This window comes from Rhinoraja longicauda, chromosome 1 (assembly GCF_053455715.1).
Source record: "Rhinoraja longicauda isolate Sanriku21f chromosome 1, sRhiLon1.1, whole genome shotgun sequence".
Classification (NCBI taxonomy): Eukaryota; Metazoa; Chordata; class Chondrichthyes; order Rajiformes; family Arhynchobatidae; genus Rhinoraja; species Rhinoraja longicauda.
The window spans coordinates 3318641-3340907 of record NC_135953.1 but is presented as its reverse complement, the minus strand read 5'-3'; the positions used below and the strand labels follow the sequence as shown (position 1 = coordinate 3340907).

Below are 22267 nucleotides of genomic sequence, written 5' to 3'. Positions count from 1 at the left end.
GCTGTATGGAGTGTGTACATTCATCCTGCGTGGGGTTTCTCCGGTTTACAGTTGAGTTTATTGTCACGTGTACCGAGGTACAGTGAAAAGCTTTTGGCGCGTGCCATCCAGTCTCCATTGCTCTGGTTTCCTCCCACACTCCAGACGTGCAGGTTTGTACGTTAATTGTCTTCTGTAAATTGTCCCTTGCGTGTAGGATACTAAAGTGGAAGTGCATTCAAGAGAGAGCTGGATAGAGCTCTTAAGGATAGCGGAGTCAGGGGGTATGGGGAGAAGGTAGGAACGGGGTACTGATTGAGAATGATCAGCCATGATCACATTGAATGGCGGTGCTGGCTCGAAGGGCCGAATGGCCTCCTCCTGCACCTATTGTCTATTGTCTATTGTCTAATATCAAGGAACTAGTGTAGGGCTGCACAGTGGTGCAGCGGTAGAGTTGCTGCCTTACAGCGAATGCAACGCCGGAGACCCGGGTTCGATCCCGACTATGGGTGCTGTCTGTACGGAGTTTGTACGTTCTCCCCGTGACCTGCGTGGGTTTTCCCCGAGATCTTCGGTTTCCTCCCACATTCCAAAGACGTGCAGGTTTGTAGGTTAATTGGTTTGGTACATGTAAACATTGTCCCTAGTGGGTGTAGGGGATCGCTGGTCGGCTCGGACCCGGTGGGCCGTAGGGCCTGTTTCCATGCTGTAACTCTAAACTAGTGTACGGGTGATCACTGGTCGGCCTGGACTTGGTGGGTCGAAGGACCTGTTTCCTAGCTGTATCTCTAAACTAAAGTAAACTAGAAGAAGGCCACATCTATCATCAAAAGCTCTGACTGAAGAAGGCGGCATCTACCATCAAGGATGCCAACCATCCGGGCTGTGCCCTCTTTCACTGCTACCGTTGGGCAGGAGGTACAGAAGCCTGAAGTCCCACACGGGCTAAATGCAGGCAGGTGGGACTAGCGTAGATGAATCATCTTGGTTGGCATGGGCAAGTTGGGCCAAATGTGCTGTGCTGTTTCTGTGCTGAATGACTCTATGATTCCAAATGAAAATGTACCCCTTGTACAAAAACTCTCTCTTTCCAGCTCTATTCTCCCTTCAGCAATAGAGTTGCTGCCTTACAGAGCTTCCAGCACCGGATACACGGGTTTGATCCCGGCAACGGGTGCTGTCTGTACGTTCTCCCTGTGACAATAGACAATAGGTACAGGAGTAGCCATTCAGCCCCTCGAGCCAGCACCGCCATTCAATGTGATCATGGCTGATCATTCCCAATCAGTATCCCGTTCCTGCCTTCTCCCCACAAGGGATTTCTCCGAGATCTTCTGTTTCCGTCCACACTCCAAAGACGGACAGGTTTGTGAGTTAATTGGCTTGGGTTCGTACACTTGGTATAAGTGTAAATTGTCCCTAGGTTGTGTGTAGGCTTGTGTTAATGTGCGGGGATCGCTGGTTGGTGTGGACTCGGTGGGCCGAAGGGCCTGTTTCCACGCTGCATCCCTAAACTAAACTAAAGAGTCCCGACCAGAAACTTGACCTGTCCATTGTTTGGGAGTGAGATAGTTGGCACCCCGAGCTGTGGAGGCCAAGTCATTTGGTATTTTTAAAGCAGAGATAGATAGATTCTTGATTAGTACGGGTGTCAGGGGCTACGGGGAGAAGGCAGGAGAATGGGATTGAGAGGGAGAGATAGATCAGCCATGATTGAGCGGCGGAGTGGACTCGATGGGCACGGCCCAGATGGTCGGCATCCCTGAAGGTAGATGTCGTCTTCGTCACTCGTCCCTTTACATTCATGCTCCCTGGCACAGAAGCCCTTCACCACCGTAAATAGTTTTGGCTGCGTGAAGGAGGCTCAGTCGCCTTGCCTGGGACTGCAAGCTTCCACGGATCAGCCCGTGACTCTGTGTTGTAAGTTGGCGAGTGGCTTGTGGAAGGGTGAGGTGCGCCGGTGCTACATGACTGGTCGCTGAGGGGTATTTTCGTGGGCGAGCGAAGGTTTGTGTTGTCGCCTCCAATTCACTTCCTCGTGCTAAACAAGCAGCCGAGCTGCAGGTTGAGGTGTTTATTAGCAAGGCAAAGCTGTTTGATATAGAGAACATACTGGGGACATCTAAATTTAACACCATTATGGCAGATTTCAGTATTTACATGCAGGGAGAGAATTAAAAATTATCGAAAATGTGTTGGGTAGATCTCATTAAACCCAAATTCCTTCGAACAAACGTCCAAAAGATTTTTGGAAATCCATGCATGCGAATCATTCAATGGCGTGTACGGTGGCGCAGCGGTAGAGTTGCCGCCTTACAGCGAATGCAGCACCGGAGACTCAGGTTCGATCCTGACTACGGGCGCCGTCTGTACGGAGTTTGTACGTTCTCCCCGTGACCTGCGTGGGTTTTCTCTGAGGTCTTCGGTTTCCTCCACACTCCAAAGACGTACAGGTATGTGGGTTAATTGACTGGGTAATATGTAAAAATTGTCCCTAGTGGGTGTAGCTTAGTGTTAATGTGCGGGGATCGCTGGGCGGCGCGGACTCAGTGGGCAGAAGGGCTTGTTTCCGCGCTGTATCCCTAAATCTAAAAAAATCTTTAAAAAATAATCTAATTTAAGTGTACTTTTAATAAAATGCTGTCCACGTAATTAGTTTAGTTTAGGTTTAGAAATACAGCGCAGAAACAGGTCCTTCGGCCCACCGGGTCCGTGCCGACCAGCAATCACCCGTTGACACTAGTTTTATTTAGAGATACAGCGCGGAAACAGGCCCTTCGGCCCACCGGGTCCGCGCCGACCAGCGATCCCCGCACACCAACACTATCCTACGAACACTGGGGACGATTTACACTTATACCAAGCTAATTAACCAACAAACCTGCACGTCTTTGGAGTGTGGGAAGAAACCGAAGATCCTGGAGAAAACCCACGCAGGTCACGGGCAGAACGTACAAACTCCGTGCAGACAGCACCCGTGGTCAGGATCGAACCTGGCTCTTCGGTGCTGTGAGGCAGCAACTCTACCGCTGTGCCACCGTGCCGCCCATTGAGTGGACTGGAGTACAAGTGAATTAAATTATTCTAAAGAGGTCTTGTGACTTTGAAAATCCCTGGTTGTAGTCATGGAAACAAAGCATTGAAAGAGGCCATTCGGCCAACAGAGCCCGAGCCAACTGTCAAACAACCATTTTTGTATTAATCCTACAACAGCTATATTTTCTTTTCTTCCTTTTCCCATTTAGGTTATTATTGTCACGTGTACCGAGGCACAGTGGAAGGCTTTGTTTTGCATGCTATTCAATCAGATCAGGTATATAAATACAATCAGGTCACACTCAAACGCAATAGGTAGAGCAATGAGGAAGATACAGAGTGTTTTAAGTTTTTTTAGTTTCAGAATAATTTCAGAAGGCAGTGCAGCGTAGGTTCACGAGGTTAATCCCCGGGATGGCGGGACTGTCATATGAGGAAAGATTGAAAAGACTGGGCTTGTATTCACTGGAGTTTAGAAGGATGAGAGCGGATCTTATAGAGACGTATAAAATGATAAAAGGACTGGACAAGCTAGATGCAGGAAAAATGTTCCCAATGTTGGGCGAGTCCAGAACCAGGGTCCACGGTCTTAGAATAAAGGGGAGGCCATTTAAAACTGAGGTGAGAAGAAACTTTTTCTCCCAGAGAGTTGTGAATTTGTGGAATTCTCTGCCACAGAGGGCAGTGGAGGCTAAATCACTGGATGGATTAAAGAGAGAATTAGATAGAGCTCTAGGGGCTAGCGGAATCAAGGGATATGGGGAGAAGGCAGGCACGGGTTACTGATTGTGGATGATCAGCCATGATCACAATGAATGGCGGTGCTGGCTCGAAGGGCCAAATGGCCTCCTCCTGCACCTATTTTCTATGTTTCTGTATAATACAGCCTGGAAACAGGCCCTTCTGCCCACCAAGTGGATGCTAATCTGCGAACACCCTGTACACTAGCAATCTCCGAGGGACTATTTACAATTTGAAGAAGCCACAGGAAGTCGATGAAAAAGTGGATTAACATAGAATAGTATGAACGGGTGATGAATGGTCGGCGTGGACTCGGTGGGACAAAGGGCCTGTTCGTCCGTAAAAAGACACAAAGTGCTGGAGTAACGCAGCAGATTAGAGAGCATCTCTGGAAAACATTGGACAGGTCAAGTTTCAGGTCGGGGCCCTTTAGTTTAGTTTAGTTTAGACGTACGGCGCGGAAAAAGACCCTTCGGCCCACCGTGTCCGCACCGACCAGCGTTCCCCGCACAAGCCGACACACACTAGGGACAATTTACATTTATACCAAGTATACAAACACAAACCGATTAACCTACAAACCTGTACGTCTTTGGAGTGTGGGAGGAAACTGAAGATCTCGGAGAAAACCCTTGTGGTCATGGGGAGAACGTACAGACTCCGCACAGACAGCAGCAGTAGTCAGGATCGGACCCGGTCTCTGGCGCAGTAAGGCAGCAACTCTACCGCTGTGTCACTGTGCCACCCTGGGCAGCCATATTTTATTTTCTCCATATTCCCGTTAAGTTTAGGTTTAGTTTTACGTTATTATTGTCACGTGTCACGAGATACAGTCAAAAGCTTTGTTTTAGACAATAGACAATAGATAATAAGTGCAGGAGTAGGCCATTCGGCCCTTCGAGCCAGCACTGCCATTCAATGTGATAATGGCTGATCATTCTCAATCAGTAACCCGTTCCTGCCTTCTCCCCATACCCCCTGACTCCGCTATCCTTAAGAGCTCTATCTAGCTCTCTCTTGAATGTATTCAAAGAATTGGCCTCCACTGCCCTCTGAGGCAGAGAATTCCATAGATTCACAACTCTCTGACTAAAAAAGTTTTTCCTCATCTCTGTTCTAAATGGCCTACCCCTTATTCTTAAACTGTGGCCCCTGGTTCTGGACTCCCCCAACATTGGGAACATGTTTCCTGCCTCTAACGTGTCCAACCCCTTAATAATCTTATACGTTTTGCATGCTGTCCAGTCAGATCACACAACGGGGAATACGCCCCGACCTTTATCAATGGGGACAGTGTGGAGAGAGTGTCCAGCTTCAAGTTTCTGGACACTCACATTTCGGAGGACCTAACATGGTCCACTAACACTGCTGCGCTGGTCAAGAAGGCACAGCAACGACTGTTCTACCTAAGAACACTGAAGAAGTCTGGTCTACCCCAACAGCTGCTGACGACCTTCTACCGCTGCACCATAGAGAGCATCCTAACACATGGCATCCCTGTGTGGTACCTCAGCTGCACGGAGGCAGAGAGGAAAGCTCTTCAGCGGGTAGTCCATAGAGCTCAGAGGACTATCGGAACACAGTTACCAGCCTTGGAGGACATCTACAACACATGATGCCTCAGAAAAGCCACCAGCATCCACAAAGACTCTTCACACCCCTGCAACAGTCTGTTCGAACTTCTACCATCGGGCAGACGATACAAGGCCTTCTACGCCCGCACCTCCAGACTCAGGAACAGCTTCATCCCCAGGGCCATAGCTGCCATGAACCAGTCCTGCTGAGCCGGATGGTCACATCGCACAGTGAACCGGCACAGATCTACTTGCACTTTATTCTGTTTTAAAACTGTTCTAATTTGTTGTTTAAATGAATACTGACTTGCTAATTAATTTATTGCATCGTATGGGAGGCGCATTCCCAACCTCGTTGTACCCCTGTACAATGACAATAAAGATATATTGTATTGTATTGTATTGTCTATACATAGATACAATCAGGTCAAACTCAAGTACAATAGGTAGAGCAAAGGGGAAGATACAGAGTGCAGACTATGGTTCTCAGCATTGTAGCGCACCAGTTCCAGAGACAAAGTCCAATGTCCGCAATGGGGTAGAGGTGAATTGGACAGTACCCTAGCTCATGGAAGGACCGTTCAGAAGCCTGTATGTTCCAGATTCGTTCAAAGTGAGATAGTGGTGTAGACAGAATTAGAGAGTTGCAGATAGTGAGGGACAGTTAGAAACATGGAAACAGAAAAATAGGTGCAGGAGGAGGCCATTTGGCCCTTCGAGCCAGCACCGCCATTCAATATGATCATGGCTGATCATCTAAAATCAGTACCCCGTTCCTGCTTTTTCCCCATATCCCTTGATTCCACTAGCCCCAAGAGCAAAATCTAACTATCTCTTGAAAATATCCAGTGAATTGGCCTCCACTGCCTTCTGTGGGAGAGAATTCCAGATTCACAATTCTCTGGGTGAAGATGTTTTTCCTCATCTCAGTCCTAAATGGCCTACCCTTATTCTTAAACTATGACCCCTGGTTCTGGACTCCCCCAACATCGGGAACATTTTTCCTGCATCTAGACTGTCCAATCCCTTAAAAACTTTATATGTTTCTATAAGATCTCCTCTCTTCTTTCTATATTCCAGTGAATACAAGCCCAGTTGGCCCATTCTTTCATCATATGTCAGTCCCGCCATCCCGGGAATTAACCTGGTGAACCTACGCTGCACTCCCTCAAAAGCAATAATGTCCTTCCTCAAATTATGAGACCAAAAACGCACACAATACTCCAGCTGCAGTCTCACGAGGACCCTGTACAACTTGCAGTAGGGCCTCCTTGCTCCTAAACTCAAATCCTCTCGCAATGAAGGCAAACATGCCATTGGCTTTCTTCACTGCCTGCTGAACCTGCATGCTTACTCTCAGTGACTTATGTACAAGCACACCCAGGTCTCATTGCACCTCCCCTTTTCCTAATCTGACACCATTCAGATAATAATCTGCCTTCTTGTTCTTGCCACCAAAGTGGATATCCTCACATTTATCCACATTAAACTGCATCTGCCATGCATCTGCCCACTCACCCAACCTGTCCAAGTCACCCTGCAACCTCATAGCATCCTCCTCGCAGCTCACACTGCCACCCAGCTTTGTATCATCTGCAAATTTACTAATGTTACTTTTAATCCCTTCATCCAAGTCATTAATGTTAATTCCCTCGTCAAAATCATTCACATATCTTGTAAATAACTTGGGTCTCAGCACCGAGCCTTGCGGCACCCCACTAGTCACTGCCTGCCATTCTGAAAAGGACCTGTTAATTCCTACGCTTTGCTTCCTGTCTGCCAACCAGTTCTCTATCCATGTCAATACCCCACCCCCAATACCATGTGCTCTAATGTTGCACACTAATCTCTTGTGTGGGACTTTGTCAAAGGCTTTTTGAAAGTTCAGATACACCACATCCACTGGCTCTCCCTTATCCATTCTACTTGTTACATCATTTCACTGCACATCGTGTATGTGTATGTGACAAATAAACTTGACTTGACTCAAAAAATTCCAGAAAATTAGTCAAGCATGATTTTCCCTTCATAAATCCATGCTGACTTGGACTTATCTCTTTACGGCTATCCAAATGCACCGTTATTAACTCTTTAATAATTGACTCCAGCATCTTCCCCACCACCGATGTCAGGCTAACTGGTCTGTAATTCCCCGTTTTCTCTCTCGCTCCTTTCTTGAAAAGTGGGATAACATTAGCTATCCTCCAGTCCACAGGAACTGATCCTGAATCTATTGAACATTGGAAAATGATCACCAATGCGTCCACGATTTCTAGAGCCATCTCCTTGAGTACTCTGGGATGCAGACCATCAGGCCCTGGGGATTTATCCGCCTTGAGTCCCAACAGTTTACATAACACCATTTCCTGACTAATGTGGATTCCCTTCAGTTCCTCCCACCCACTAGATCCCCTGTCTCCTAGTATTTCTGGGAGATTGTTTGTGTCTTCCTTAGTGAAGACAGAACCAAAGCACTCGTTTAACTGTTCTGCCATTTCCTTGTTTTCCATTATAATTCACCATTATGTCTTCTCTAATCTTTTCCTTTTTACATATCTAAGGCAGTTTTTAGAGTCAGTTTTTATATTCCCCGCAAGCTTTCTTTCATGCTCTTTTTCCCCCCTCTTAATTAACCCCTTTGTCCTCCTCTGTTTAGTTCTAGATTTCTCCCAGTCCTCCGGTTTGCTGCTACCTCTGGCCAATTTATATGCCTTTTCCTTGGATTTAACACTATCCTTGACTTCCCTCGTCAGCCACGGTTGAGCTGCCTTCCCCGTTTAATTTTTTTCACCAGACAGGGATGAACAATTTTTGGAGTTCATCCATGCGGTCTTTAAATCTTTGCCATTGCATCTCCACTGTCAACCCTTTAAGTATAATTTGCCAGTCTACCCTAGCCAATTCCCGTCTCATACCATCAAAGTCTCCTTTACTCAAGTTTAGGACCCTGGTCTCTGAATTAACCGTGTCACTCTCCATCCTAATGCAGAATTCCACCAAGGGGCAACAAAGTTTGGTCAAAGATAGTTTGACGGTCTCCAATGAGGTAGATGGGAGGTCAGGACCGCTCTCTGGTTGGTGAGAGGATGGTTCAGTTGCCTGATAACAGCTGGGGAGAAACTGTCCCTGAATCTGGAGGGGTGTGCGTTTTCACACTTCTGTGCCTCTTGCCTGATGGGAGAGAGGAGAAGAGGGAGTGGCCGGGGTAGGACTGGAGAGTGAAATAGAGAAATAGAGTGAAATAGGGAGCTGTTTGTATGATGAGATATGGCGAGATAGAGCAAGGGGTATTGGGAAGACGCGGTGGATCAGCAGGGATGTTGGACCACATCTGGAGTACCAAATGCCAGTCTTGTACAGCATAGATTAAGAATTCTCCGTGGATTGTCACCTTGTCGTGGTGGAGAAGCTTGTGTGGTCCTGAGATCCTGAGAGCAATGCCGTCTGGAACTACGCTCCTGGTAGGGTCACCCATGGCAGTAAGGTCGAGGGGGAGGTCCCTGACAAAGGGCGATCCAACCAAGACCTCAACGGGGGAACAGGCGGAGGGATGGTGGTTGACTTTAGTGGACCGTCATAACGGCTGGGAAGGCGGATGAAGGCTACAGCAGAAAAGGGTCCCCGGTCGTCTTGGACTCCACGCCACTGGATCCTGACCCAGATCTGTCAAGGACCGTGTGGTGGCTGTCTGTGCACCAGTCTCCCCAAGTCAAACAAAGTCACGCACAGGCGTCCGACCCTATGGAGAGGACAGTCATACCGGCTTCCAGTGACCGCCGATGATGATGAAGAATTATAATATAAGAAAATAACTGCAGATGCTGGTACAAATCGAAGGTATTTATTCACAAAATGCTGGAGTACCTCAGCAGGTCAGGCAGCATCTCGGGAGAGAAGGAATGGGCAACGTTTCGGGTCGAGACTCTTCTTCAGACTGGACCATTCATCGACCATTGACCCGAAACATCGCCCATTCCTTCTCTCCCAAGATGCTCCATGAAGAATTATAATGGCTCTGGAGGTAGTGTAGTGTATTTACCCAAATTATGACTAAACGCCAAGGGCTAAATTACAAGAAGTGATTACACAAACGAGAGTTGCATTCCTCCAGAGCAGGAAAGGTCAAGGAGTGGTTTGTTAGGATTTCACAACTTTAAATGGAATTGATAGAGTGAACTGATTGAAAATTTATGTGTGCAAAAGACCGACTGACATCACACTAATATTGCAATATTTACTATTTGCGACGTTTAAGAAACATTTGGGCAGGTACATGGATAGGACAGCTTTGTGTGCAGTTTTGGTCTCCTAATTTGAGGAAGGGCATCCTTGCTATTGAGGTAGTGCAGCGTAGGTTTACTAGGTTAATCCCCGGGATGGAGGGACTGTCATATGAGGAAAGATTGGAAAGACTGGGCTTGTGATCAGCCATGATCACATTGAATGGCGGTGCTGGCTCGAAGGGCCGAATGGCCTACTCCTGCACCTATTGTTTATTGTCTATTGTATTCACTGGAGTTTAGAAGGATGAGAGGGGATCTTATAGAGACGTATAAAATATTAAAAGGACTGGACAAGCTAGATGCAGGCAAAATATTCCCAATGTTGGGGGAGTCCAGAACCAGGGGCCACAGTCTAAGAATAAAGGGGAGGCCATTTAAAACGGTAGTGAGAAGAAACTTTTTCACCCAGAGAGTTGTGAATTTGTGGAATTCTTTGCCACAGAGGGCAATGGAGGCCAATTCACTGGATGAATTAAAAAAAGAGTTAGATAGAGCTCTAGGGGCTAGTGGAATCAAGGGATATGGGGAGAAGGCAGGCACGGGTTACTGATTGTGGATGATCATCCATGATCACAACGAATGGCGGTGCTGGCTCGAAGGGCCGAATGGCCTCCTCCTGCACCTATTTTCTATGTTTCTATGTTTCCACAGATGCTGCCTATAGCACATCGTCTGTTTTTATCTGTTGCTGCCTGTGTGGAGTTTGCATGTTCTCCCAGTGGCTGCGTGGGTTTCCTCTGGGCGCTCTGGGTTTCCTACCACATCCCAAAGACAAGTGGGTTTGTAGGTTAATTGGCCTCTGTAAACTGCCTCTAGTGTGTAGGGAGTGGATGAGAGAAAGTGGGATAACAAAGAACTAGTGCTGAAACAAGAAACTGCAGAAGCTGGTTTACTGAAAAAAGACACAATGTGGTGGAGTAACTCAGTGAGTTTCAGGTTTAGTTTAGTTTAGTTCAGAGATACAGTGTGGAAACAGGCCCTTTAGCCGACTGGATGTGCGCCGACCAGCACAGTTACACTATCCTACATACCCCAGGGATATTTTACAATTATACCAAGCCAATTAACATAAAAAAACTGACAGCTTGGAATGTGGGAGGAAACCGGAGCTCCAGGAGAAAACCCATGCAGATCTCAGCGAGAACGTACAAACTCCGTACAGACAAACGTCCGTAGATGGGATTGAAAGGGAACAAATCTACCACCGCGCCACTGGGCCGCCTCTCAATCAGTCTGAAGAAGGGTCTCGGCCTGAAACGTCACCTATCCAAGTTGTCCTGAGATGCTGCCTGACCCGCTGAGTTACTCCAGCACTCTGTGAAACGTCACCTATCCATGTTCTCCACAGATGCTGCCTGATCCGCTGAGTTACTCCAGCACTGTGAAACGTCACCTATCCATGTTCTCCAGAGATGCTGCCTGACCCGCTGAGTTACTCCAGCACCCTGTGAAACGTCACCTATCCATGTACTCCACAGATGCTGCCTGATCCGCTGAGTTACTCCAGCACTCTGTGAAACATCACTGATCCATGTTCTCCACAGATACTGCCTGATCCGCTGAGTTACTCCAGCACTCTGTGTCTTTTTTTATAGAACTAGTGTGAATGGGTGATCGATGGTCAGCTGGCACTCAGTGGGCCAAAGGGCCTGTATGTATCTCAAAACTAAATGAAATCTCTGGTGTGAATGGCATATCCCATTTTTCTGCAAAACTGACCACAGCATCTATATTATCCGGCAGTCTAAAGCTGACGAATGTTCACCACATTACATGCATCATTTGCAAACATTTTTACGCCTTCATCATTTAAATCATTGATAAATACTACAGAAAGCAATGGACCAAATGCTGCACCTTGTGGAATCCATGGCAACATTCTGTTAACCATTACACTTTGATTTCTGGTAATGAGCCAATTTTAGATCTAATCTCCTTCCGATCCACAAGCTTTTTCTATTGGAATGCCATTTGGGATCTTATCACCATTGTGGACCATTGTGCACAAACGTACTGCTCTCACCACCTCAAAAAATTCAGACCAGTTAGTCAGATGTGACCATCTCCTAACAAATCCATGCTAACTGTTTATATCAACGATTTGGATGAGAATGTAGCTAAGTTTAGTTTATTGTCACGTGTCCCGAGGTAGAGTGAAAAGCTTTTGTTGCGTGTTATCCAGTCAGCAGAAAGACAATACATGATTACAATCGAGCCATTTACAGTGTACAGATACATGATTTGATGATCATTTTCCAATGTTCTAACACTAACTCCCATTAGTGTCTTCTTGCCTTTACAATTCCTCAATTCTATCCACAGTGACTCTACCTCGTCAGTCCCTATGTCACCCCTCGCAAGGGACTGAATTCCATCCCTCACCAACAGAGCTACCCCACCTCCTCTGCCCACCTGCCTGTCCTTTCTATAGGACGTATAACCCTGAATATTCAGTTCCCAGTCCTGATCCTCCTGCAGCCACGTCTCTGTAATCCCCACAATGCCATACCTACCAATCTCTAATGGAGCCTCAAGCTCATCCACTTTATTTCTTATACTTCGCGCATTCATATATAATACTTTTAATCCTTTCGGCCATTCGGCACTTTAAGCCAGCACCGCCATTCACTGTGATTCTGGCTGATCATCCACAATAAGTACCCCGTTCCTGCCTTCTCCCCATATCTTTAAGAGCTCTATCTAACTCTCTCTTGAAAGAGTTCAACTTGCTGTTGAACGCCCACATTCTGAAAAATGAATATATATATTTTTTTAAAGAGCCTCTGCCTATCTTCCCTTCACTAGAACATTCAATCTATTATTTTCACCCTCAAATATGGAGTCATGAGTCATGAGTCAGAGAATCATACAGCCTTTTGACCCAACTCATTCATGTCAACCAAGATGTATCATCTAAACGTCCCAATTACCTGCATTTGGTCCCTATTCGTCTAAATTGTTCCTATCCCTGAACTTGTTGAACTGTTGCTATTGCATCTGCCTCAACTATTGGCCATTTGTCTTTCAAATCTCACAGATTGCTGGAGTAATTCAGCCGGTCAGGCAGCATCTGTGGAGAACATGGATAGGTGACGTTTCACAGAGTGCTGGAGTAACTCAGCGGGTCAGGCAGCGTCTCTGGAGAACATGGATAGGTGACGTTTCACAGAGTGCTGGAGTAACTCAGCCGGTCAGGCAGCATCTGTGGAGAACATGGATAGCTGACGTTTCACAGAATGCTGGAGTAACTCAGCGGGTCAGGCAGCGTCTCTGGAGAACATGGATAGGTGACGTTTCACAGAGTGTTGGACAATGGCCAATGGGCCTATTTCTTCTCTGCATCTCTAAAACGAAAACAAAACATCTCTATGTTTCTATGATAAGGGAATAATGTCAGTGCAAGGTAAAGCCAATAAATCTGATCAAAGATAGTCCGGGCTCAAGAGTGAGGTAGATAGTAGTTCAGCACTGCTCTCTGGTTGTGGTAGGATGATTCAATTGCTTGATAACAGCTGGGAAGAAACTGTCCCTGAATCTGGAGGTGTTCAGAAAAGATTTACGAGGATGTTGTCAGGACTAGAGGGGGTGAGCTATAGGGAGAGGTTGAGTAGGCTGGGTCTCTATTCCATGGAGCGTAGATGAGGGGAGATTTTATAGAGGGTGTACAAAATCATGAGAGGAATAGATCGGGTAGATGCACAGAGTCTTTTACACCCACCACTCTCTGTGCAAAAAAGTTGCCCCTCATGTTCCCATTGAATCTTTTCCCCCTCTCACCTTAAACCTATGCCCTCCGGTTCTTGATTCCCTTACTCTGGATAAAAGACTCTATGCTTTAGATCGGGTAAATGCACAGTCTTTTACCCAGAGTAGGGGAATCGAGGACCAGAGGACATAGGTTCAAGGTGAAGGGGAAAAGATTTAATAGGAATCCGAGGGGTAGCTTTTTCACACAGTGGGTGGTGGGTGTATGGAACAAGCTGCCAGAGGAGGTAGTTGAGACTGGGACTATCCCATCGTTTAAGAAACGGTAGACAGGTACATGGATAGGACAGGTTTGGAGGGTTATGGACCAAGTGCAGGCAAGTGAGACTAGTGTGGCTGGGACATTGTTGGCCGGTGTGGGTGAGTTGGGCCGAAGGGCCTGTTTCCACACTGTATCACTCTATGGCTCTATGACTAAGACATTGGTGAGGCCACATTTGGAGTATTCTGTTTCGTTCTGGTCACCCTGTCATAGGAAAGATTTGTTCAGCTGGAAAGAGTGCAGGGAAGATTGGCGAGGATGATGGCAGGACTAGGGGGTCTGAGCTATGGGGAGAGGTTGAACAGGTTGGGACGAATCATAGACACGGAGTAAAGGTCCCTCTTCAGTGTACCATCAGACACCTGCAGAGCAGGGACCGTACCTCACAGGAATAGGCCCTTCGGCCCACAATATCAGTGCCGAACAAGATCGAATCATTGCGAGTCATAGAGTCATACAGCACAGAAACATGCCCTTCTGTGCAACTGTGCCGACCAGGGTGGCCCAGCTACGCCCATCTGCACACGTTTGGCCCATATCACGCTCTACCTTGTGTAAGGAAGAACTGCAGATGCTGGTTTATATCGAAGGTCAGACACAAAATGCTGGAGTAACTCAGCGGGACAGGCAGCGTCTCTGGAGAGGAGGAATGGGTGACGTTTTTCCAGTCGCGACGTTTCGGGTCTGAAGAAGGGTCTCGACCCGAAACGTCACCCATTCCATCTCTCCAGAGATGCTGCCTGTTCCGCTGAGTTACTCCAGCATTTTGTGTCTTCCCTCTACATCTTTTGTCTCCGGGTGCTTCGGTTTCCTCCCACACTCCAAAGACGTGCAGGTTTGTAGGTTAATTGGCCTTGGTAAAATTGTAACTTGTCCCTAGCACATACGATTATACGATGGTGCTTGTGTACAGTGGTAGCTGGTCCATGCAGACCCAATGGGCCAAAGGGCCTGTTCTTGCGCTGCCTAAACTGAACTAAAATACATTAAACATTCCCCTCTCACCTTGTAGCTATGCCCTCTGATGTTGTACGTTTCCACATTTGGAAAAAGGTTCTGACTGTCTACCCTATCTATGCCTCTCATCATTTTATGTTGTTGTTTTTCGTCCTCCGGGTTCAAAGATGACCATGACTTCACTTTCAATCGTATTATTTCGGCCGCTGATTGGGATCGCCGCCAGCCGCAGTATGCTGGCCACGGTTGAAGTCATGACTTGCGCTTGACTTGGTTTGAAGTGAGGGGGAGTTGCACAGATCGTCGGCCTCACTCTCTCGTCCTGGCCTATCGGGTTTAGATTTTTTAGATTTAGAGATACAGCACAGAAACAGGCCCTTCGACCCACCGAGTCTGCGCCGCCCAGCGATCCCCGCACTTTAACACTATCCTACACACACTAGGGACAATTTTTACATATTATCCAGTCAATTAATCTACAGACCTGTATGTCTTTGGAGCATTTCATATTTTCATATTTCAGATACAGCGCGGAAACAGGCCTTTTCGGCCCACCGAGTCTGCGCCGCCCAGCGATCCCCGCACATTAACACTATCCTACACACACTAGGGACAATTTTTACATTTACCCAGTCAATTAACCTACATACCTGTACGTCTTTGGAGTGTGGGAGGAAACCGAAGATCTCGGAGAAAACCCACGCAGGTCACGGGGAGAATGTGCAAACTCCGTCCAGACGGCGCCCGTAGACATGATCGAACCTGAGTCTCCGGCGCTGCATTCGCTGTAAGGCAGCAACTCTACCGCTGCGCCACCGTGCCGACCTGTTCCAGCAGCAAGACCTAGTCGGGACGGCTGGGGACAGGTCAGGATGCAGTGGATGGTCAGAAGTGCCCTACGTATCTCACTCTGCCCTGTTTGCGCTCCACGACGCTCTGCTGGGATCATCTTTCTGCCCGTTGAACCTTCTGGTGGTTTCCTCCCTAAGCCGCTGGAACCAACAACTTGCCGACTGTACTTGTGGCATGCACACCAGACAGTGGAGACATCGTGGGGGCGGAGACATTTTATACACTTCATTTAGGTCACATTTTATACACTTCATTTTATACACTTTTATCAAGTCTCCCCTCAACCTCCGATGTTCCAGAGAGAACAGTCCAAGTCTGTCCAACCTCTCTCTGGAGCTGAAACCCTCTAATCCAGGCATCATTCTAGTAAACCTCCTCTGCACCCTCTCCAAATCCTCCACATCCTCCCTGTAATGGGGGCGACCAGAACTGCACGCAACACTCCAAACGCAGCCCCACCAAAGTCCCGCAGAGCTGCATCCTAAAAGAATGGAGCAGAATCACACCATTCGGCCCATCAAATCTACCCCGCCATTCAATCATGGCTGATCTATCTCTCCCTCTCAACCCCATTCTCCTGCCTTCTCCCCATAACCCCTAACGCCCAAACTAAGCAGGAATCTGTCAATCTCCGCCTTAAAAATATCCATTGACTTGGCCTCCACAGCATTTTGTGGCAAAGAATTCCACAGATTCACCGCCCTCTGCCGAAAGAAATTCCTGCTCATCTACTTTCTAAAGGTACGTCCTTTTATTCTGAGGCTGTGCTCTCTGGTCCTAGACTCTCCCACCAGTGGAAACATCCTCTCCACATCTGCTTTATCCAGGCCTTTCACTATTTGGTAAGTTTCAATGAGGTCCCCCGTCATCCTTCTAAACTCCAGCGTGTACAGGCTCATCATATGTTAACCCACTCATTCCTGGGATCATTCTTGTAAACCTCCTCTGGACCCTCTCCAGAGCCAGCACATCCTTCCTCAGATATGGGGCCCAAAACTGCTCACAATACTCCAAATGTGGCCTGACCAGCGCCTTATACAGCCTCAGCATTACATCCCTGTTTTTTATATTCTAGTCCTCTCGAAACAAATGTCGGAACTTCAGAAAGTAGCAGAACAACAGCACTTACTTCTCCAGGAAGGACATGATAATCGGCGGCAGCACGAGGATGGGGATGGGGAGCACGACTCGCGTTAAGGCGGTCTCCATCAGTGCCTGAAGGAAACATAAGCACAGTTCCAGTAAACATAAACCGGTCAAGAAAGATCAATCCTCAGGCAATGTATTCACTGGCGTTTAGAAGGATGAAAGGGGATCAAAATTATAAGAGGACTGGTCAAGCTAGATGCAGGAAAAATTTTCCCAATGTTGGGGGAGTCCAGAACCAGGGGCCACAGTCTAAGAATAAAGGGGAGGCCATTTAAAACTGAGGTGAGAAGAAACCTTTTCATCCAGAGAATTGTGAATGTGTGGAATTCTCTGCCACAGAGGGCAGTGGAGGCCAATTCACTGGATGGATTTAAGAGAGAGTTAGATAGAGCTCTGGGGGCTAGTGGAATCAAGGGATATGGGGAGAAGGCAGGCACGGGTTACTGATTGTGGATGATCAGCCATGATCACAATGAATGGCGGTGCTGGCTCGAAGGGCCGAATGGCCTCCTCCTGCACCTATTTTCTATGTGTCTATGGAATGAGGTAAGCTGATAATCGTATCTGATTAGTTTAGTTTAGAGATACAGCGCAGAAACAGGCCCTTTCGGCCCACCGGGTCCGCGCCGACCAGCGATCCCCGCACATTAACACTATCCTATACCCACTTAGGGACAATTTTTACACTTAGCAAGTCAATGAACCTAAATATCTGTACGTCTTGGGAAGTATTAATGACAGAGACATTAGGTTTACAGAGAGACACAGAGACATAGGTTCAAGGTGAAGGGGAAAAGATGTAATAGGAATCTGAGGGGTAACTTTTTCACACAAAGAGTGGTGGGGAAACAAGCTGCTGGAGGAGGTAGTTGAGGCTGGGACTATCCCAACATTTAAGAAGCAGTTGGACAGGTACATGGATAGGACAGGTTTGGAGGGATATGGACCAAATGCAGGCAGGTGGGACTAGTGTAGCTGGGACATGTTGGCCTGTGTGGGCAAGTTGGGCCGAAGGGCCTGTTTCCACGCTGTATCACTCTACGACTCTATTACACTACAGGCTGCTTCCGGTCAACTCAGTTTTGAGGTAGTGAAGAGTTACGAGGATGACTGGTATTGAGGAACAGATGTACAAACTTAATGACGTATCAAACACGTGTAGGGGAGATTACAGATATAAAATCATGAGGGGAATAGTCTTTCGCACAAAGTCTTTCACCCATAGTAGAGGAATCATGAACCAGAGGACATAGCTTTAGAATGGGGGGGGGGGGGGGGGGGGGGGGGAGAGGGGGGAAAGATTTAATAGGAACCTGAGGAACAACTTTTTTACTCAAAGGGTGGTAGGCAGGTGTATGGAACAAGCTGCCAGAGGAGGTTGTTGAGGCAGGTCCTATCACAATGTTTAAAAAACCTTTGGACAGGTATATGGATCGGACAGGTTTAGAGGGACATGGGCCAAACGCAGGCAGGTGGGGCTCGTGTAGATGGGGCATGTTTGTCATCATGGTGAGTTGGGCCGAAGGGCCTGTTTCCACACTGTACCACTCTATGACTCTCCTCTCTAATCATAGATAAAGAACAATGATGTCTCTGACTTGTCCCATCAGACAATTGCAGGGCAGGGATAATATATTATGGACAAAGAGTAAAACGTACTCTACACTGACCCATACTCTCAGGTAGGGTTGCCAACTGTCCCGTATTAGTTGGGACAACCTGCATATTGGGCTAAATTGGTTTGTCCCGTACGGGACCGCCCTTGTCCCGTATTAGGCCCGTGGGGCGCAGTAGGCCCAGACGCTGTAGGCCTGGACACCATAGGCCCGGACACTGTAGGCCTGGACGTTGTAGGCCCGGACAGTGTAGGCCCGGACAGTGTAGGCCCGGACAGTGTAGGTCCGAACAGTGTAGGCCCGGACAGTGTAGGTCTGGACATTGTAGGCCCGGACAGTTTAGGTCCGGAGGCCCGGGAGCCGCCTAACGGAGATGGCGTAGCAACCCGCTTCCCTGCCCGGGCGGCCGTCATTGGTGGAGCGGGAGCAGGTGGCCGCTGGCTGGGTGAGGTCACGTGGGGTGCGGATGGTGTCGTTACCTTGTCCCTTATTTGGGAGTGAGATAGATGGTACCCCCAGGGACAGTATATGTTGGACATGTAGTAAAACGTACTCTACACTGTCACTGCACAAGTGACAGTGTGACAGGGCGGTCACGGTGGCGCAGCGGTAGAGTTGCTGCCTTACAGCGAATACAGCGCCGGAGACCCGGGTTCAATCCTGACCACGGGCGCTGTCTGTACGGAGTTTGTACGTTCTCTCCGTGACCTACGTGGGTTTTTTTCTGAGATCTTCGGTTTCCTCCCATAATCCAAAGACGCACAGGTTTGTAGGTTAATTGGCTTGGTAAATGTAAAAAATGTCCCTTGTGGATATAGGATAGTGTTAATGTGCGTGGATTGCTAGTCTGTGCGGACCCGGTGGGCCGAAAGGGCCTGTTTCTGCGCTGTATCTCTACACTGTCACATACTCTCAGGGCAGGGACAGAAGGAGTTAAATACAGAGTAAACGTCCCTGAATACTGTCCCATCACATATCCACAGCACATGGATGGCATGGGTTAGACAGAATAAAACTCTTCAACATAGACATAGAAAATAGGTGCAGGAGGAGACCATTTGGCCTTTTGAGCCACCACCACCATTCATTGTGATCATGGCTGATCATCCACAATCAGTAACCCGTGCCTGCCTTCTCCCCATATCCCTTGATTCCACTAGCCCCTAGAGCTCTATCCAACTCTCTTTTAAATTCATCCAGTGAATTGGCCTCCACTGCCCTCTGTGGCAGAGAATCCCACAAATTCACAACTCTCTGGGTGGAAAAAGTTTCTTCTCATCTCAGTTTTAAATGTCCTCCCCTTTATTCTTGGACTGTGTGGCCCCTGGTTCTGGACTCCCCCAACATTGGGAACATTTTTCCTGCATCTAGCTTGTCCAGTCCTTTAATGATTTTATACGTCTCTATAAGATCCCCTCTCATCCTTCTAATCTCCAGTGAATACAAGCCCAGCCTTTCCAATCTTTCCTACCACGTTATCCTCTGACTATGCAGGCAAACATGAGTTGTTGCAATAAAGCTCACTACATAATATACTTATGTGCTATAATAGCAGCATCTTAGTTGAAAATGCACCAAATCTGGATTTTTAATATCCACTTGCAGATAACTTAACACCTCAAAAGGTTCAAGGCCCTTACACAATGAATCAGAACTGATTCTGATTCAATCCATTCATTTGTCCGATTCACTAAACGAATAATAGATTAGTAACAAGGCCCTTTGTGAAGCCAAGCCCACAGTACCAAGCCTATATTGGATTAGTTCAGAGATACAGCATTGAAACAGACCCTTGGGTCCACCGAATCCCACGCCGACCAGCGATCCCCACACACTAACATTATCCTACACACACTAAGGCCAACCTACATTTATATCAAGCCAATTAACCTAGAGCACCCGGGGAAAACCCACGCAGGTCATGGGGAGAACGTCCAGATACACCACATCCACTGGCTCTCCCTGATCATGGCTGAACGATCTCTCCCTCCTAACCCCATTTTCCTGCCATCTCCCCATAACCTGACACCTGTACTAATCAAAAATGTATCTCTGCCTTATCCACTGACTTGGCCTCCACAGCCTTCTGTGGCAAAAAATCCCACAGATTCACCACACTCTTACTAAAGACATTTCTCCTCATCTCCTTCCTAAAAGAATGTCCTTTAATTCCAAGGTTATGACCTCGAGTCCTAGACTCTCCCACTAATGGAAACACCCTCTCCACATCCACTCTATCCAGGCCTTTCACTATTCTGTACGTTTCAATGAGGTCCCCCTTCATCCTTCTAAACTCCAGCGAGTACAGGCCCAGTGCCGACAAACGCTCATCATAGATTAACCCACTCATTCCTGGGATCATTCTTGTAACCCTCCTCTGGACCCTCTCCAGAGCCAACACATCCTTCCTCAGATACGGGGCCCAGAATTGCTCACAATACTCCAAATGTGGCCTGACCAGCACCTTATAGAGCCTCAGCATTACATCCCTGTTTATGTTTACAAGCCCTCTTGAAATAAATGCTAGCATTGAGTTTGCTTTCTTTACTACCGATTCAACTTGCAGATTAACTTTTTATCATTCACCAGCACTCCCAAGTCCCTTTGCACCTCCGAATTCTGAATTCTCTCCCCATTTAGAATGATTAGAACTCTCCCCTGATTCCCCAACTCTGGGTGAAAGACTCTACATTTATCCTCTCTACTCCTCTCATGATTTTATACCTTAAACCTGTAAGAAGCAGGGGAATATTGTGGCCTGTTAGACACAAAATGCTGGAATAACTCAGCGGATCAGGCAGCATCTCGGGAGAGAAGGAATGGGTGACGTTTCGGGTCAAGACCCTTCTTCAGACTGACCGAACAGGTCCAGGAACAGTTGATAATTCGAAGGAATTCTAAGGTGGCAACAGAAATAAAAACTGCAAGACAAATGCAAAGCTGGATTGGCTTTAACTATGTTCGATAAGTTTTTGGGAAGTGTCGGGTTCTCCTGTGCTGACATTATTACTGATCTACCCACCATCGAAGGGATTTACAGCAGTCGCTGCCTCAAAAAGGCAGCCAGCATCATCAGAGACCCACACCACCCTGCCCACGCTCTCACTGACCCACACCACCCTGGCCACGCTCTCATCTCAGTGCTACCATCAGGGAAGAAGATACGGGAGCTTGAGAACCATGGTCTCCAGGTTCAAGAACAGCTTCTTCCCATCACCCATCAGGATCTTGAACACTATAATACACTAACTAAACTATGAGTTTAGTTTAGTTCAGAGATACAACCTGGAAACAGGCCCTTCAGCCCATCGAGTCTGCGCCGACCAGCAATCCCTGTACACTGGCACGATCCTACACACGAGGGACAATTGGCAATTTTTACAGAAGCCAAATTAAACTACAAACCTGCATGTCTTTGGAAAGTGAGAGGAAACCGGAGCACCCGCGGAAAACCCACATGGTCTCGGGGAGAAAGTGCAAACTCCGTAAAGACAGCACTTGTTGTCAGTGTAAGAAAATAACTGCAGATGCTGGTACAAATCGAAGGGATTTATTTCACAAAATGCTGCAGTAACTCAGCAGGTCAGGCAGCATCTCAGGAGAGAAGGAATCGGTGACGTTTCGGATCGAGACCCTTCTTCAGACTGACTTGTTGTCAAGATCGAATATGGGTCTCTGGCGCTGTGAGGCAGTAACTTCACCGTTGAGCCAACGGTGCCCTTTGAACTGTTGTGGTTCCACTAAAGAATATGGCCTATTTCTACAAATATTGTTCATTATTAATTTTTTTGTTTATCATGTTATCTATGATGAGTACTGCGTTTACAGACCTGTTCATTGATTTCTAGGGGGTAGAATTAGCCCATTCGGCCCATCAAGTCCACTCCGCCATTCTATCATGGCTGAACCATCTTTCCCTCTCAACCCCATTCTCCTGCCTTCCCCCCGTAGCCCCTGACACCTACACGAATCAAGAAACTGTCAATCTCCATCAATAATCTGTCAATCTGTCAAAGACGGTTGTTCTGCAGTAATTAAGAATTTAATTGT

General features: G+C 47.4%; 1 protein-coding gene across 1 annotated transcript in view; it reads right to left on the bottom strand.

Moving 5' to 3' along the window:
- The window catches only part of LOC144595875 (sideroflexin-5-like), a 221213-nt gene that overhangs the window by 68873 nt on the left and 130073 nt on the right, over positions 1-22267 (bottom strand). Inside the window, exon 12 of the mRNA XM_078403737.1 lies at positions 16582-16667. Coding sequence (XP_078259863.1) covers positions 16582-16667 — 86 coding nt within the window. The remainder of the gene's footprint in view (positions 1-16581; positions 16668-22267) is intronic.